Source organism: Acanthochromis polyacanthus, chromosome 18 (genome assembly GCF_021347895.1).
Source record: "Acanthochromis polyacanthus isolate Apoly-LR-REF ecotype Palm Island chromosome 18, KAUST_Apoly_ChrSc, whole genome shotgun sequence".
In the NCBI taxonomy this organism is placed as follows: Eukaryota; Metazoa; Chordata; class Actinopteri; family Pomacentridae; genus Acanthochromis; species Acanthochromis polyacanthus.
The window spans coordinates 14,499,009-14,517,844 of record NC_067130.1 but is presented as its reverse complement, the minus strand read 5'-3'; the positions used below and the strand labels follow the sequence as shown (position 1 = coordinate 14,517,844).

Below are 18,836 nucleotides of genomic sequence, written 5' to 3'. Positions count from 1 at the left end.
ACATGTGAAACGCCACCATGGGAATCAGTTGAATTCAGTTAACTTTTCTATGTTGTAGCTTTAATTAATAGATTTTTCCTCAAATCTTGCTCCCATAATCATTTCATGCAATACTTTTAGTCTCTGAAAACATACAAGTAGCCTCTCTGCTCCTAATGTTATCAAATGTTCACCTTCCTTCGCCCTCCCAGCTCTTGAATAGTTTCCCACAATGTACAGAAGAGAAAATGACATGACAAACTGTATATCCAACTCATAAATACGAGCCCTAAACTGCATTTAATAGTGTACTCACGACACTGCAGTACTAAATAGTATAATTGGAAGGAATTACATGACTCAATAAACAACAAAGCAACATAATTAAACATGATGTACAGGCGATGATTCATTTTTTAAATTCACGCCTCTATGTACCATTAGTCTGGAGTTTGTGCAGCATGAATGATAGATCAGCAGTCATGGTTCAGCAGAGTTTGCTGGTTCTTTCTTGAAACAGCGCTACCGTTCTGCTCTCAAACCGCCTGCACACCATCCGAGTAAACAAAGACTCTTTTGTTTTAGAAAAATGTTTGCATCCTAACATGCGTGCTTTAAGTGTATACCCCACATGAGCTGATTTCTGCCTCATGGGGTAAACAGGAGGAAATACTGTACGTACAGTGAGACGTGTGCTCGTTTCAGTGACACACTGAGCTGGAATACAAAAGTTGTTTAGATCCTGATCATCAGGGTAGATACTGGCTATTTAAAACCATTTTCAGTTGTTATGTGACCACAGAATTACGTTCTTATGAAACCTCATGCATAATACAATGCATTCTGACAATGCATTTTATCACTCCAGTGGCATTTTACCAGTTATAGTCAAATTTTGTCTGCTGTGTCTGAGCCAGAGTTCATACTAGAGTGCATGACTGAGGAAAAATAGGACCCATATATGGCACCACAGTGCTGACTTGAGCCACTGTTCCCATAGTGCTTGGAGCACACCACGCTGGTTTCTTACGTTTAGCTTTATCTGTCTGGCAACGTTCTGGAAATCATCCGTGTTTGAAGCTGACATCCAGTTCTGTTACATACATTAAATTTTGCCCTACATTTGTAATTTCTCACTATAAAGTCTCATCCCTGTGCTTTGCTTTGCTTTGAGCTCTTGATAAAGCTGTCTTAATCATGTCCACTCTTAATTACTTTTTATCCCCCTGCAGCTTTGCATTCATCGGTTGGCTGATTTTGCTGAGTTTTGTCTTTTACTCTTTTACTTTTACAGTTCTTCCTCTTTCTTGTCATACAATTGCCTTCACAGGTGTTTAGACTCAAGTATTCTTCATTACTTTGCATTTAATCTATGCATTTTTTCTGCACTGTTGCATGTTACTTGCTTTATGTCTTCACTCTCTCAGTTAGGCTTTTGTCCTCTCTCTCTCTCTCTCTCTCTGCCTCTCTGCAGATATTTCTGGCTCTCTAGCTTCACAGGTCTGGTCTGCAGTCCAGTGTTTAGTATCTCTTGTTTCTCGTCAGTTTTTCTCTGCTTTCCTTTTCTTCCTTCCCTTTGCAGACAGCCTCCCACCCTGAGCCTGGTTCAGCTAGAGGTTTTTCCCTGTTAAAAAGTATATTTGAAGTTCCTAACATTAACATTTCAGTTGATTGAGGTAGTTTGTATTATATATTATACTGTATGGTCTTAACCTTAAGAATTAATTTAGTCAGTGAAATCCATGTTTGATGTCAATTTCTGGGATTTTTACTATAACACATATATGATTTTGGTAAAGCAAAAAATAAATATTGCCAAAAAGTCTTAACTTTGCTATATTTCACTTCTTGGATAAATTCATAAAGCCGCTCTTAGTTTAAAACAGACACACACACACAAAGACCTGGCCATTACAGAGTTGCAAAAGCTTATAAACCAATCATGACAACAACAGACACAAGACAAAAGTAAATTTCTTTAAAGCAACCAGTGGATTAAGATATACAACACAAAATCCAGATTAAGAGTAGCAATTGCAGTCTTCAGTTATACATATTTTGGTCAGAGCTTTGAACTCTGGTATCAGGAGACAAAATCATTAAGCTGTAGTGTGTTTTCAAGGTTATTCCAGGACAAGGGTGCAAAACCGGGTAAGGCCGCTCTATGAAGTACACAGCAAATCCTGGGCGCTCTGTATGGCAGTCATTTAGATGAGTGAAAATTTCCACAGCTGATGGAGTTTATCCAGGATCTCTTTGTAAATAAAAATCTACCAGGGCTGCTGTCTCCTAGGGCCGAACAAACCATACCATGAAGTACACAGTGATCTGTACTGGACAACGACTTGGATATAAAATGTATTTGATGATACACAGAGTCTAGGCAGTGACGAGTGCAGCCAGCACCAAGCATGTAGATAATGTGCCCATAGTCTAAAATTGAGAACAAAGCCACTTTTCACTACTCAAAGAGGAAGCCTATCATCTTCCCAAACAGCCAGGTAGGAAGATATTTGTTCTGTGAAGTTCCAACTAAAAGTCTGAATGGCAGCCATATGTGAGATCTGAGAGAAATAAATTACATTTAGATGTATTTCATAAATTTGACCTGACTTGACTCTGTGGCATAGATTTAAAAGCAATCATACACTGTACAAGCAAGTTTATTTGCTTAGCACCTTATCATACACAGAGGTTATTTAAAGTGCTTTACGGGCAAATGGGGGAAAAGGAAAGCAATGAGACAATTACAAATAATTGAATTAATTTAATTTAATTTTCAAGATTTATTTTTTAGAAAAGTTCAATAAAATGCACACAGACTGGGAATTTTCAAACACAAAAACGATAAGTCCACGACTAATTGACTTTTTCGCTCAGATGTCGGATTTTCCTGGGAGCATGTGAAGGCAGCATCTTACGTCTCCTGTCGTTTTGACGAATGGCGCAGGAGCCGGGGCGCCTCCCACCTTCCGAGCTGAGCGGAGCCGCTAGAGTGGAGACGCACGCAGCGGAGTTCGGTCCGTCTCTGCTCGCAGCTAGCAAACCCCGCAGCAAGGCCACTGCGGGAAGATGGCGACGGAAAAAACGAAACATGAAGGAAGAGTTAAAATTGGACATTACATTCTCGGAGACACGCTCGGAGTGGGGACGTTCGGAAAGGTTAAAGGTCTGTGCGACTGTCTTTGCGTTTGTTCATCCTGCCAGCCGAAAGATGGTGGCAGCGGGAGCTTTTAGCTTAGCCGCTAAGTTAGCATTGCTTGGAAAGCTAACTTGTCGCAACGCTAGGAAGGTAACACACTTGTTGTCCTGCTGTTACCTCTACTTGCTTGTGACAAACGTTACTTTTTTCGAGACTGCTGCAGCAATTGCAATAATCAACAACACAGCGCAAGTTGTACGAGATTAGCTATTATTTGAACAGAAGTATTTCAGTTAGCGTCTGTTCCGTTGTGAGCTAGCCAGTGAGCCACAAGTCGCTTGTCAAGACAGACACCGGGAAGTAGACCCTACTGACGGGTGTTAGCACTAGCTGGCTGCACATTAATAGGGAGCTTTTAGCCATCTCTCTTCTTCGTTTATAATATAGTATAAGTAATTCTGTAGCTAGTCACTCATTTGAGCCTGAGTTTCCCTCCTGATGATTTAAATTTGGCATGTATTAGTAGATATATAACTGCTTTTAAATGTGCATGGAAGCAGAATTAGGTAAAACCTAGCCGAATCTACGCCCAGTGTTCCCAGTTCAGAGGGCGGTATGATTAGTCGCCCATGTCAATATACAGCTGGACTTGTAGTAACATGTAATGGACTGAACTGTTCCATGAAAACTGCCATGTTTGACGTTGCAGTGCTTTTTGACTTCTGAAGACATGTAATAAAGCTCACATTTACCCAAATTAAGTGAACCAGCTAGTCCCTTCCTAAAGAAACACTCAGAACAACCACTAGCTCTGTTTACAGTCAGTGAATTCCCAGTGAGTCATCTCTTTGCACTCAGCTTTCTGTTGTTGTTCTTGTTATTGAAAGGAAAAGGAAAGGACTAGAGTGCTTTATGATTATGACCTTGATTATTGAATATTTAATAGTTCACTGCCACCACAAATAGTAAATCAAAAGCAGCCTCAAACTCTTGTGTGCAAATGTGCTGTATTCCCATGATGATTTAGATGTCCTTTTTTTTCTCGCAATGGAAAATTAAGTTTAGGTTGTGTTTGCATTCTTTGTCCTGTCTGAGCTTTTTCTGTGCTGATGCATAGCAGTAGGTTGTGAAATCCATACGGCATCAGTTTTACCAGATTATCCATCAAAAGTAGACAGCTGAACTACCTGAAGATGAACAAATATTTTTTGCATTAGGTTACACTAACATATCAGTCCTCAGCCAACACTTTATATCTTACCGTCAACATGACACTCCACTTAATATATATTATTATTAGCAATAGACATGGTATCTATTTTTATGCTAAAGGGGTTACTGATAGTGACAAACCAACAGAGTATTAACTCTGGAATTCAGCTCATTTTCCAGAGCATTCTAGGATAAATTGGGTTATTGTTTTGGTTTTCTTGCCTGCAGCTTTCTTATTTTGGTTCACTGCCTGGTTCTCTCAGCATTGTTTCCAGATGTTGGAGGAAACTGATGGCATTAAAAGTCCATACTATATCTGTGCACTTACCACCAAAAATGTAGAGACTACAAATAACCAGATACTTCCATCTGGAGTTGCTGTAGCGCTCCATGCAGACGTAAACGGAATATTGAGCTGACATTCATACAGAAGATGGTAGCATGACTCTTATTAAATGTTGTTGCTCTCTGTCTGCTAGGTGTATACAAGTTACTGTTTGCAATATCATGTTTATGATTATATTTAGATGTAGTAATCATTTTTGGAGTACTGCATCCAGTTGTCCAAAAGCAGTCATGTTAATACAAGCTTACAGTGGAGATTTTTTTTTTAAATTTTATTTTGTGGTACAAGGTTTTCTCTACTTTGGAACACTAGTTTTGCATTATTCTGTAATTTCTGGTCATTTCGTTGTTGTATTTTTCATTGTTTGTATGCCCTTGATTTGTAATTAGGGTATGGTATTACTCATGCACTCTCCTCTTGTTTACCCTGCAGTGGGCCAACATGAGCTCACCAAGCACCAAGTGGCGGTGAAAATCTTGAACAGGCAGAAGATCCGCAGTTTGGATGTGGTGGGAAAGATTCGCCGGGAGATCCAGAACCTCAAGCTTTTCAGGCACCCTCACATAATTAAACTGTAAGTCCTAGATTACACCCTGCTCACTGTTCTGTAATCCTCCTGCCGCCACGTTAATGCCACCCACTGAGCTATTTTCAGGCTTTAATAGTGTGTTTTAGAATACATTCATCTGGGACAATATCTGTCTGACCCATTCTCCTCTCACATCAGTCATCTGCTTATTGTACAATATTGCCTGTTTTGTTTATCCCCTCTTTTAACCTTTCACTTAAGTGTACAAAGGCCATTATCTTTGTCATGCCTTGCCATGTGACCTGTTCTTAACATTAGTGGTCACTAAATGTGGTTTCATTATGTAGTCATTTGGTTCTCTCGACCACTCGTGTTTTAGCAGAAAAGAATAGTCACTATTATCTTTCCTATTTTAAATTCCTTGCTGACAACATCTGTATATGTTGAAACAGGTAGATGAGTCATTGTTTAACATTACTGTCTGAATTTAATGTAGCACTTTCCAAGCCAGCTGTTGTTGGTTCAGTGCACAGGTACATCAAGCAGCGATGGTGACAACTACTCGGCTTGACAAAGTATTTTTATGTAGCTGTACAATAATGCCAAAGTTGCTAGAAGAAGCACCAATCTAAAAATATTGTTAGAAAATTACTGGGAAACTTCCTGCCCAGCAAGTGAATGTACACAGGCACAAGGCCACTCGTACAGGGTCGTTACACTGTCCAGGAGGCGTGGCTAATTGCCTGAAATGCCAGTTCCATGTCATGCATGCACAAGAATGTAAACTGCGTGTGTGAGAGAGGGGGAGAGATCCCATCTTTGGCAGGGTGCACAAACCACTGGGGCAAAGTGCATAGCATTGCCTGTCTAGTCTGAATAATGACAAACAGAGCTTTGTTCATTCTACAGGATGTTTGTAGCAGTTTTGACATACAAGATGTACAATTAGTCAACCTATGTAACATCTGCAGAAACTTGGGTAAACTTTGAGACTGGACCACAATCAGCACTGTCTTTACCCTTTAGACTGAGAAGGCAGTTGTGGGGTGAAAGGATGAAAGCTGTTAGATGTTTTCCTAAAGTATCTCAACACTATTTCATTATTTCTTTCTTCCTCTATGTCTCTGCTTTAAAGCTTGTGTATTCGGGTCTGCAGAATTTACATAGAGGAATTTTGCTTATCTTGTTAGCTTATTCTCTTGCTTGATGTTGATTATGTTAACCACAGAGACAACTGTGGTAACAGCATAGCTACACAGTCTTTGTAGTGTCAACAGATGTAGATATGATGAATGTCCCAATTGAATTAGAAGGATCAGCAATGACGAATAACACGTTAAGTGGTGATCTCAAGATTTTTATTTAACTAAATGTCTGTTACGTCATTATCTGTGGTCAAATGATGTAACAAAGTGATGACTGAGCCGTTAGCCCACTGAGGAAAGCATTGCGATATTGCTATATTTGCAGTACAGTGAACTGGGTGTCTGTGGCAACATTCCCAGAAAAAGTGCAGTATGAAGTTACTACTAATGCAAATAAGGCATTTTGTCCTACTGCTGCTTTGCATTTTAAAACATTTAACTGGCGAAACATGATATTACTTTTATGATCAAGTAATCACAGGAAATGCTGTGTGTTTGTTTCTAAGTTAAGCGTTTGCACGGATCACTTTGAAGTATTGCAGGGAGTAATGCCACATAAAGGAGCAGCAACAGTCAGCTGTTAGATGTTGCAGGCGACAGGCTCTAACTTCTCAGTGAAGGAGCAAACTCCTCTCACTGTGCAGCATAAAATCACATCATTATATATTAGCAGCATGTGATAATTTGGGTGTTTGTCATTTCTTCTCCTGCAGTTTTTCACTGTTATGTTAATCTTTCTCTGTTCTGTCACTTTAATTACCCACTGAGGCCATATCGTAAAGCATTCTATAGTTAGTTTTTATTTTTTCGTTGACAAATGAAAGAAAACGATTCAGTACGATACAAAAACAGAAGTTTACCAACTTCTGAATGAAAGGGAGCAGAAAGGAGAATAAACTGATGTCATCTGCCCCTTTATATCAAACAGTCGCTTTACAATATAGGTTACTGTTCTCCAGATGCTGTTTCCAGGTACTCTGTGGCTGCCTCTTAACTTTGCTGCTCGCTTCGCCTTAGCTACTGTGAAAGTAGCTAATGACCTGATTTGTGGCTCTGCTTCCTGTTCAGTTTTTGCACATTGTGCCTCTGCTTGAGAGACGTGATAAAGTTAATCTTACTCTAGTAAGATTTTGTCGTACTCCACATTGCATCAGCCACAAGCCTGACAGCGAGGGTCCTAGTGACATCCTTAGCCTAGCACAATCAACAAAATAAATTCCAGCTGCACTGACGCCAACAAATGAATTATTCAGATATTGACAGTGTTATGGAAGAAATGGGCATGCTGGTGGAAGATTCCAGTGTTTGTCTCAGCTTCAGTGATATTTGCTTTGCATTGGTCCCTGTCTGTGAAGAGTAATCTTCAGTGTTGATTGACTATTACTTATAGTGTGTAACCAACAGACTTCAGAGTGACAATAGTCAGAGAGAAGCAGTTTCAATAGAGCCAAGTTTTTAAATTTAATGTATCGATAATTGGTTAATAAAAATAACACTACTGATAATAGGAAAGATGCCAGTTACCTGCCCTGGTAATCAGCAAGGTCGATTATCGGTCAGTCCCTTCTATTGATGATTAAGGAAACAATAACTGATTGTCTTTCACCTTCCTTATATCAAGCAATGGACAGGAAGATCTCTGTTCATGGTTGTAGGTAACTGTGCTCCCTAATTTAGAGCAACCAGTTTGCAACCTCTTTTGCAGCTGCTAGTCCCAACAGGTGCGTTGTGCAATGTAGCAAAAGTCTACATTTCCTCGTTTTGAAGAAAGCTTTGTGTGTTTCCACCTACTGAGTCAATAAGTATTCAGTGACTGGCTTGTTTACCTGCATTACTCTCCATGTATGCAAAGTCCATCAGCTGCTGTCTCTGAAGGATGAAATTCACTTGTGAATGGATGTAAATGACTGTAATGGTTAACAATCTCTCCTATTTTTAATGAGTCTTTCATCCACAGGTAGCTAAACCAGATTTTTTTTCATGTTTGTAATAATAGAGAGAAAAGGAGAGAACAGGACATCTCTTTTAAACTGTCATCAGTCTCCATTTCTGTGTTTAAGTCACACTGTAGTGGTTCTCATTTACATATTTTTTTGTGTCTCTTAGATATCAATGTAGTGTTGAATTTCGGTTGTTCTGCACATAAAATCTCTATTTCATGATCACAACATGAACGACAGAATGACCAAAAAATACAGTATAGAAATAGTGGCCGTGTTATAAAATAGGCTCCGTTAACAGTTGAAGAGAGTGATGACAGAGACGGTATGACAGATGTGACATTATTGTTACTATTTCATGAAGTTGTACACTTGTTTCAGAAATGACACAGTGATACCCCTATTTGACTCTACTGACCAGGGTAAAAATGGTTTGGACACGATTCTGCTTTGATGAACAAGAATTGCTTCTAGAAATATGGTTTTTTTTTTTTTTTTAATGTGCTGACATTCAGCTATTTTTTTGTACTTTGCACAGTATTTGAGAGCCGTAGGTCACGTTGGGTTCTGTGCTTGTTTGGGTGTGACATGAAGAACACAAACTTATGTCTTCAGGCTGCTTTTGATGTCTCTGTGTTCCACAGTTAAATCTAATTGCAAAGTTAATGAGTCGACTAAGCTAAAAGCACACATTCTCAGGAACTGCAGATGTAAATTCCTGTGCAACTAAATAACTCTGGCCCAGTGATTGTGTTGTGCATGGTTCCTGTTAAATATGCTGATAAACTAATGTGTTTTTCTTTTAGCAAATGATGAAATAGTAGCTTACAACTAAGCTGTCTTAATAGTTTTATGTTTGCTAACATGTTGCTGGCCCACATGATTTCAATTTTGTGTTACTTTCTGTGTAGGTATCAGGTTATAAGCACCCCTACAGACATCTTCATGGTGATGGAGTACGTCTCAGGAGGAGAGCTCTTCGACTACATCTGCAAAAATGGAAAGGTAGTACTCTGTAGTACTTCCAACAGCCTTGTGTATTGATGTCTCACGCTTTCTTTCATTCTCTTCATCTTCTGACTGGTCACAGATGTTGCATCTTTTATTATTAGTGAAATAAGAAAAGCATAAAATAGCATTAGGTGCCTTTTGAAATTGTCACCTTGTGGTGAAGATACAGTAGCTTTCAAGTGTCTGATCCACAAATCGACAGTGGCTGGAAAAGATATCAAAACACAACATGAAGCACTGCTTAGTCGGCGGAGAAGTGCGAACTGAGTCACAGAGAAGATCACACCTAATGGATGATTTCTGCTTTGACAGTTGGATGAAAAGGAAAGTCGACGACTGTTCCAGCAGATTATTTCAGCAGTAGACTACTGCCACAGGCACATGGTGGTACATCGAGACCTCAAGCCAGAAAATGTGCTGCTTGATGCGCACATGAATGCCAAGATCGCAGACTTTGGTATGTATTTCTCAGCCCTAAACCTAAGTCTAATAACACTCATTTCAGTATGGTAATTCGGACACCAAGACATTCTGTGAAGTCTGTGATGATTCGTAGTGCATTAGTGGACTATGAGAAAATGCACAAAAGCAAACGGACAGTTTAATGCTATTCCAGTGATTAACTGTTGCCGACATTAGTGTATGAGGAAATATGGCAACATGTCAGTGAAGGCTAGGAAAAAGAAAACTGATTGCTGGTAAACAATCTGGATTTCAAAATGTCAAAAAAAGAAAAGTCAGCTTTGCAAATCGTATATAGGAAGGAAATATGTTTAACTTATCTGTTAAGCCTCGAGGAATAGATGCATGCATTGTGGTAAATAAACACTAGATGTAAATCTGACTGTTTATTTTTACAAGAAAACCTGTTCATCTTGTTATGCACACATAAAAAAAAAAACTTGTTTTCAAACTAAGACGTTCATCTTGGTGCACTCAGGCAAATTTCTGAATGTTGTTGTCTTATCGTAAGCTACTCCACCTTAGCAAGCTTTTTCCTAATTGTTTTGAGTCCTTAATGAACATATTTGTGTTTTGTTGCTGCTCTGTTTTCTCTCTGACTCATTTTTCCCCTTGCTGCATTTTAATATAATTTTCTCCATTCCGGGAGACTGAGCTAGAGTTGCAGTGACTGTAGAAGCTCAAAACACTGGAAATAATAATTCTACTTCGTCATTTATCTTACAGGGACTAAAACATTCCCTCTTTATCTGCACAGCACCATGTTCTAAGATAAATTGTGGCAGCATGTTCAAAGTGTCTTAGACTTCATGTATGACAGGTAATTGCTTAAGTAAGGGACTTTTAGTTTAATCTAAAGCCAAAGTAGGACCAGCTCTAAAGCTCCAACCCATGTTTTTGTGCAGTAAGTACTTATTATGTTTAATCTATAAGAATTTGAAATCAGTGTGTATGCTGTGTAATAATGTAAAATGCTGTACAGGTTTGTCGAACATGATGTCAGATGGAGAGTTCCTGAGAACAAGTTGTGGTTCTCCAAACTATGCTGCTCCTGAGGTCATTTCAGGAAGGTAATGACTGACAGCACTTTGACCATTCTTCCATTATGATAGTATATGATGTTGTTGAATCAACCAACCCTAATGGAACATGACTTTCATGCTTGTTTCTTCTTTTTTTTTCTTGCTTTTCCTCAGGTTATATGCTGGTCCAGAGGTGGATATCTGGAGTAGTGGAGTCATTCTCTATGCCTTGTTATGTGGGACACTCCCCTTTGATGACGATCACGTGCCAACACTCTTTAAAAAGATCTGCGATGGGATCTTTTTCACCCCGCAGTATCTGAACCCCTCAGTAATAAGTCTCCTTAAGCACATGCTGCAGGTGGACCCAATGAAAAGAGCCACCATAAAAGAGATCCGGTAAGCCTGATGAGATAATGTACAAATACTGCTATAACCAACTCGTCTTTCTTGTCTAGATTAGGAATCAGATCATATGTTGCATTCATGGTGTGTGATTTGTTTAACTATTTCCTCCTACAGAGAAGATGAGTGGTTCAAACAAGACCTACCCAAGTACTTGTTCCCTGAGGACCCCTCCTATAGCAACAACATGATAGACGACGAGGCGCTGAAGGAGGTTTGTGAGAAGTTCGAGTGCACAGAGGAGGAGGTCCTGGCCTGCATATATAGCCGTAACCATCAGGATCCACTGGCCGTCGCCTACCATCTTATCATTGACAATCGCCGCATCATGAGTGAAGCCAAGGACTTCTACCTGGCATCGAGCCCTCCTGACTCTTTTCTAGATGACCAGCACCTGACTTCGTCTGGTGCGACTGTGGCCGGCGTTATCAAGCCCCACCCTGAGCGCGTACCCTTTCTCGTGGCGGAGACTCCTCCCAGGCCTCGCCACACACTGGATGAACTGAACCCCCAGAAGTCCAAGCACCAGGGTGTTAGAAGGGCCAAGTGGCACCTGGGTATCCGCAGTCAGAGTAGACCCAATGATATCATGTCAGAAGTGTGTCGTGCCATGAAACAGCTCGACTATGAGTGGAAGGTAAGGAAGAAAATCTATGAGAGAGGGTATTAGAAAATAAGCCTGAGATGTTCCTATACTTGTCTTCTGTCTGCTCTGTGTAAACACATCCTGCAGTTCAGCCCTGAGTTTTAGTCATGAGTGTTGGCTGTAGCTGAGTCACTAATGGCTTCATGGTTGCACCAAGGAGTCCATTATGTTTTGTGTTTTTCATACAATCTAGTTAGCACAAAAATGTAAATTCAGTGATTGTTTTTGTTTTTACAATTTCTGGTTGCAACAACTGGTTTCAAGTTAAAATGCAATGAAAACAAATGAGGTCACATATTTAAACCAATTAACATTGGCTTCAAATTGTCAACTACATAGGAACTTTTGATATTAGAGTACATTCAAGGAAGAAGCTTTATACAATTATTAATCCATTCCCCTTCATTACCTGTCCAGGTTGTGAATCCATATTATCTACGTGTGAGAAGGAAGAATCCTATTACTGGGATGCAAACCAAAATGAGCCTTCAACTCTACCAGGTGGACAGTAGAACCTACCTCCTTGACTTCCGTAGCATAGATGGTAAGTTTTACCGACACTATTCAGTTGAGCTAGGTTGTAGAATAATCAGCATCAGGATCATCCCTTAGCTGCACAATCACACTGTTGGGCTACAGCAACAGGGTTATGTAGCTGACATATGTAAGACCTAAACAAATTGTAAAAAAAACAACAACACACACTTAGGTGGAAATATTAAAAAAAGAACAATTACGAGGAGAGTCAGATGTCTTTAATGGTTAATGTGAAATTAGGTCAAAAGCAGTGACACTAAAGCAGTGGTTGAAAATTATATGTATGACGCTGAATAAACAACAGAACTGTGTTTGTTGGAACTTATAAAGGTGGTCTGTGTGGATGAAGGCTGAAAACAGAAACCTTTATCCATTCCACAGAGCATACCAAAATCTGCACGCTAGAACTGCTAGCATTGCCAAGCTTGCTATCAAACATGACTAACATTAGATGAATGGTTTGATAAGTATCTGCAAGTGATCGAAACCAAAAAAATAACTAAAAATCTCTTTGTCATCCTGACGTAAAGTTGTACGTCTGTTCCATTTACTAAGATGTCTGTGAAAAACTGAATAGTGAATGATTTTGTTTGCATTACATATTGTTCTTCCTTTGGGTCTTTTGAGTTCATCCTGATGGTTCAGCTCGTCTTGTAACATTTACAGTCAGTTTTGTAGAGTTTAAAACCTCCCAATAGGGCTATTGTAGTCAGCTCTGTATTCAGTTCCTTGTATCTACGTAGTGTTTGTCTGGATTCTGTCCAGTGGCCTCAGTTGAGACTTCATAAATGATTGACTTGAAGTTGAGGGCTTGGGAAGTGTGCGTAGGTGCTTGGCGGTACCTCAAAGGAAAATGTGAGATTGGAGTGTTGTTGTGGGCTGTTGATGTAGCACAGGCATGCTGTATAAAGGGTATGAGACAGCATTTTGACTTTAAAATACACCCAAGTCAGCCACGGTGTTTATGTTTAGCTGAAGTTATCACTGATAACTTAGTCAGAAATGCTGAAAATCTTATGCTGATTGTGTTGCTGTCTTCAGCAAAGGAAATGTCAGATTTTAAAACATTTGTAGTGGCATGTAATGTTTTCATGGTCTCACCTGCTACAGTTATATATTGTATAATTAGAATTACTTGCCACTTTCTTGTACTGCCCACTGGGTGCAGATACAGTTTCCTGAGCTATCAGAGAGCTAGCTTTACCAAAAGCCTGGTACCTGTAGCAATAGCAGCCTTTAACAAGGTGACCTGTTGAGCAAACAACACGTCTTGGTTTCATGCTGTTCTGCCTCTCGCTGTTGTAAATTGTACATACAAGTGAGGTACTGTGCTGTGAGAAAGAATTTCCTCCTGTGGATTATGAAGTCTTATTAAGAACAAATGTATAGATATTTATAGTTTATTTTTATCAGTACTTCTAGTCATAACAATAGTTTTCTAATTAACTATTTAACATGACATTTAACATTTAACACAACTACAAAGCGAGCTTGATGTGTTACCGGCGTATGTTGACCTAAGGTCAGAGTTTTCAGTGTCGTTAAGGTGGTTCTCTTTTAACCGGCTAGATCGCCATGTTCACTATTGCCGCACAGCTGACCTCCAGAGGTTATTTTTAGAATTCAGCTTTAAAAAGCACCATTCTCCCTGAGCCAGACAGATTCTCAGTTGATGGAGTATACTCTATCTGCAAACCTGTTAAGCTGTACAACATTAATAATGCTGGATGAAGTCGTGCAGTTACAGTAGAGAAAGTGTATGCATTATGTTGCCATGGAAACGTAGAGTTTTTCAGCTGTTGATCCAGAAAATGCATTAATGAATATTCATAATTTGCAGCCAAGTTTGTTTCACACTACTGTTGTCGCAGCTAATATTAATCTGATTACTTTATTGGTGTGTGCCAGAGACAATATTTAATCAGTTTGGCCACAATCTAAAGTAATTTCCACATATTCTTCACAATGGGACAGTTTCTGACCTAAATACACACCGTCTGTGTCATAATTAAATATAATAAGTTAAACGGCTCTAATATGCAGCTGCATTGAGAGAGCACTAAGTGGTAAAAATATGAACTTAGATAAGCATTTTTAGCCCAGCATTGCTCTTTTGAATCATGTGGAGTAGCAGCGCTTTTGACCGTAATAAGCTTTTGTTTTCCTCATAGCTCTTCATTCTAACAACATGTTGAACTTGCCTTAAGTATTCAGCTCACGATCAATCCATTTTGTGTAGAAGAGGAGTGAAATGACACATCCAACGTGTCCCTTTTAGCTGGAACTTTCACAGGGACTGAGGAAGAAAACCTGGTTAACAAAGAAAGTTGTTAACTACTGTCATGATACCACAAAGAAACACAGCTAACACAAAGAAAGTCTGGCTATGTTGAACATGTTTTCCAGAACACTCCATTGGTTACAATAGTGTTTGCTACAGGTTTAATGGTACTGACTGAAACTGAACAAAAAAAGACTGAACAGTGCTCTTGCACAAACTATTTTGACAGCCTTCAAATAGAAATGCAACAATAACGCAAATCAGAAGATAACCAATAATTCAATTAGGCATAATGTAAGGACTTACTAAACAGAAAAAGGTAAGTTACAACTACAAGAAACTATGGCTTCATAAGTCCTTTTTTGAAAGAAAAGCCGTTGTAATTGTTGCCTGTAACTAAACAATGCCAGGCAAATGACATACTTGCAGACAAGTACTGTCTGAAGCAACAACAGGGAAATAAAAATTACACCAGGAAAAGCAGCAGCACTCAGCGCTGCTCATGGCCAATTAACTCTGAAATTGGAATACAGAAATTTCCTACTCTGACATTGCTTTTAACGGAAAAATCAGAAGGGGGCACTGCAGTACATGGAATTCTGCAGCAAGGCAGAACAGTCAACAGCTTATAGTCAGGACTACAACAAGACTGTAAGCACTCAAGACCTTTGTAAATATTTCTAAAATATTATTTGGGGGAAAGTGAAATAGAAACTGCAAGCACCCTGCCTATTGATCTTGAATGAAATTGCAGATTTTTTTGTGTCGGTGTGAATTGTTTAAACAAAATTGTGTCTTTTGTTGTTCAGATGATATGTTGGAGACTAAATCTGGAACTGCTACCCCTCTCCGCTCTGGGTCTGTGGGCAACTACCGCACCACTATTAAGAACGACGTAGACGGGGCAGACGTCCCGGCTACGTCTAGCACTGTGCACCCCACCAAGGCTGCAGAAGGCTCCTTAGCTTCATCGTTGACCTCATCCATCGACTCAACGGGCGGGGGGGACAACGCTTCTGTCCCTCGACCAGGAAGCCACACCATCGAGTTCTTCGAGATGTGCGCCAACCTTATTAAACTACTTGCACGATAGCTTGCAAAACAATCGCTAGCCTTTTTTCCTCTCCGAGTGTCTTTATAGCAATAAGCATGCAACCGATTCATGGCTCAGTTCATCCTGGCTGAGGATGGAGTGATTGTTCCATGGCACTGATGCAGGTTGGTGTTCCCTGAGCTGAAGGGATGCACACTGAGCTGACTAGGGTATAAGGGGTTCTGAGGAAAGACGAATGACGAGCTACTTAATTAGCTAGGAGCGAACAACATATAGGAGAGGGTTTTTACGATTTCCTGATCAATTTAATAGCAAATGCCCCACATCCCATCTATACATATATGCGCGAGTGATTACACTGAATTTTCTGTACTGTAGCCAGTGAGCACTGCTTTCCAGTACAGAGAACGAGATCACGTTTTTGCCTGCATAGAAGGAAAGCCACACATTGAGGTTGGAAATTTGGGTGGCGGTTATAGGATGCAGGAAGCACTTTTGCACAAGTTTCTTTTATTTCCTGCTGCTCTTTTTTTCTCTCAGTGGGGATCAGCGAAGTGGTGCGGATGTACCGGGGCGCTGCACTGGCTATAACGAGGGTGGTCTCGCCCGTCACATTCATTGGACTCTGAAGAGGTGCAGTGACCCCTGTATTTCTGTCTTGTGTCAGGGACAACAGAATGCTTCATCAGATTTATGTTAGGTTTTCTTTTTTTTTGTGAATCTGAGTAAGGCGAATTTTTCATGGTTTTGTCCTTGTTGTACAAAATTGTTTGAATTTGTCTGTCCCCCACATTTTTATATATAAAGACATGAATCTATTTATCAGTGCGTTAAGTGGATGGAGTGTTGGTTCTAATAGAAATTGATTTTTTTTTTCTTTCTTGCATTAAGATCTATTGCTGGATGGTATATATTTTCATTTTTTTTACTGTTTTTTAAATCAATATCACAGTTTTGTTTCCTTCAATCACAACTATTCTGATACTTGATTGTTTTTCCAGATAACTATAACCTGCTTTTACCATGTAAGAGATACTTTGCCATGACAGTCAAAATCTAGAAATATATCATTTTCAATGTCGCGTATTAAAATGACAAAGTGATTTTGACTTTTTTTGTTATATTTTCGCTATTTCTTTATTTTTTAGATTAATGCATAGGATTTAAGTTTGGTTTCTGAGTGAAATGCCTTTTACCTACATTCATTTCGTAAAATTCATCACATGTATAGGCTCAGTTTGAAAAGGAGTAGCAGCAACTACATGCAGTGCATGGACAGTATTGGCAGGCGAATACATCCAAAATCTTATCATTTTTGAACATGTTAATGTTTTGAGTTTCCACACATTCCTTTGAAGGTTGACTTTAAACAAAAGTTTCACTTGTTTAAACCTGAAACAGACTTGTGAGCTTGGAATTCTAAAGCCCTGTCGGTAGATCACAATTCTGATGACAGGAGAAACACATAAGCATGAAGATGGTAATTGTGTGGCAAATTTATATTTGATAACAAAATGTCAGACAGAACATTACACTTGTAAGCTCACCAAGTCTTAGATATGTCTTTAATTCTAAATATGTGTCTCACTCCATTTCCTGTCCACGGTCTTAATGTTTTAAGTGGTGTCTGTTTGGCTGCCTTATTATCAGTACTGTTTTTCAGTTTTTCATGTCGGTAAAAGTTGCAATTCAGTGCTGGTCAGAATTCTTGGCACTTGTTGCAGTTTTAATGGTTATAATACACCAATGACAGTGTCTGTGTTGATTCACAGTTATTGTTAGTTAAAAAAATTATTCTAGACACTTGACATTACAGATAAAAACATCTAAACTGCTAAAATGTAAACATGTTGTTACTGAACTACTGTAGAGATCAGTAACTGCTACTGTTGGGTTTTCCTATTGCCATTATCTTTAATAATTTCAGTAGGAAAAGCCAAGCAAGCTTCAAAGGAAAATTTGTTTGTCATTTTGTCATCAGTCCATTAAATCAGGATTTTAAGAATTTTGCTTGTTCTCGTTGTAAAATCAGAAAGATGTGTTTTTTATTATAAAGTGTCAGCGGTGGCTGAAGTCTGGATTTCCAGTGTTTAGCTCTCCACAGCTTTAATATCTGAAATATGTCATTTGTATAAACAGTTTACATTTCAAAGATATAATTCAGCAAAAATTGCTATAAGTGACAATAATTGTGATCATCTTGTTTCTCTTGTCGTCCTGCTGGGGCAGGCTTGGACTGAAATATTAAGGTGATATTTGACCTCTATGTCTCAGTTTTAAACTAGAGTTATGGTGATCATAGTAAGAACACACGTACTGTGGTCTCGGAAAGATATTGTAAAACTAAACATTTGTAGTCTTAAAGGGCAGATGCAAGTTCTGTTTACAAAAGCGTCATGGCTTACATGATGGATTTTGTAAGAAAGATGAATGTGTGCAAAAAAAGTGAACTTTTTGCCAGCGTGTGGAGTCGTTTTCCTAGTGAACTGTTCTACTCAGTATCTGAACTGCTTCAAAGAAATATTGTTCTATTTTTGTTTGGTTTGTAAGGGGACCCTACCAGATTGACCAGTGTAAATCTGAATGGACAGTGTTGAATCATTTGTATACACAATTGCCTAATAAACTGCTAAATTGCACACAGTTCTGCTAAAGCTTGTCTTTGTTTATAATATTTTTTTCTAAATTGTCTTAATCTAAGTAGTCAGAAGTTTCAATTTTCATTTGTTCCATAGTATTTGGCCTTAAAGTGTATTTTTTCGGTGTGTATCTCACTCAAAATTATAGAAAAAGAAATCCAGTAGGATTGAATATTTTTGCTCTTGTTTGGGAGGAATAAGACATTATGAAAAAAATCTAAATCAAATATTTCATAGTATTAGATTAAAAGGATCGCTTCTGCGATATATTTTTTAAAAGCATAAATCCGTTTATTTTAAGGGTGTTTAAGATATAGATCTATGGTTTAAGAGGCGTCATACTCACTTTGAAAACATGGCTGGTGTTTCTTTAAAAAGTACTGTAAACATTTTCATTGTTTCCGGGTCCTGCTACATTCAATGGTTCTGAGTAGAATGGGACAAAAAAGGCGACAACAGAATTAGTCACATCAGACACAAAATGAA

At 38.9% G+C, this 18,836-nt stretch overlaps 1 protein-coding gene across 1 annotated transcript; it reads left to right on the top strand.

The window, feature by feature from the left end:
- Positions 1-2,941: 2,941 nt before the first annotated feature.
- prkaa1 (protein kinase, AMP-activated, alpha 1 catalytic subunit) lies at positions 2,942-18,350 on the top strand. The gene is made up of 9 exons (XM_022198241.2): positions 2,942-3,148; positions 5,112-5,253; positions 9,205-9,298; positions 9,617-9,761; positions 10,749-10,836; positions 10,963-11,187; positions 11,311-11,830; positions 12,257-12,383; positions 15,467-18,350. The coding sequence occupies exons 1-9, from the start codon at positions 3,052-3,054 to the stop codon at positions 15,748-15,750; spliced, it is 1,722 nt and encodes a 573-aa protein (XP_022053933.1). The 5' UTR covers positions 2,942-3,051; the 3' UTR covers positions 15,751-18,350.
- Positions 18,351-18,836: the final 486 nt, after the last annotated feature.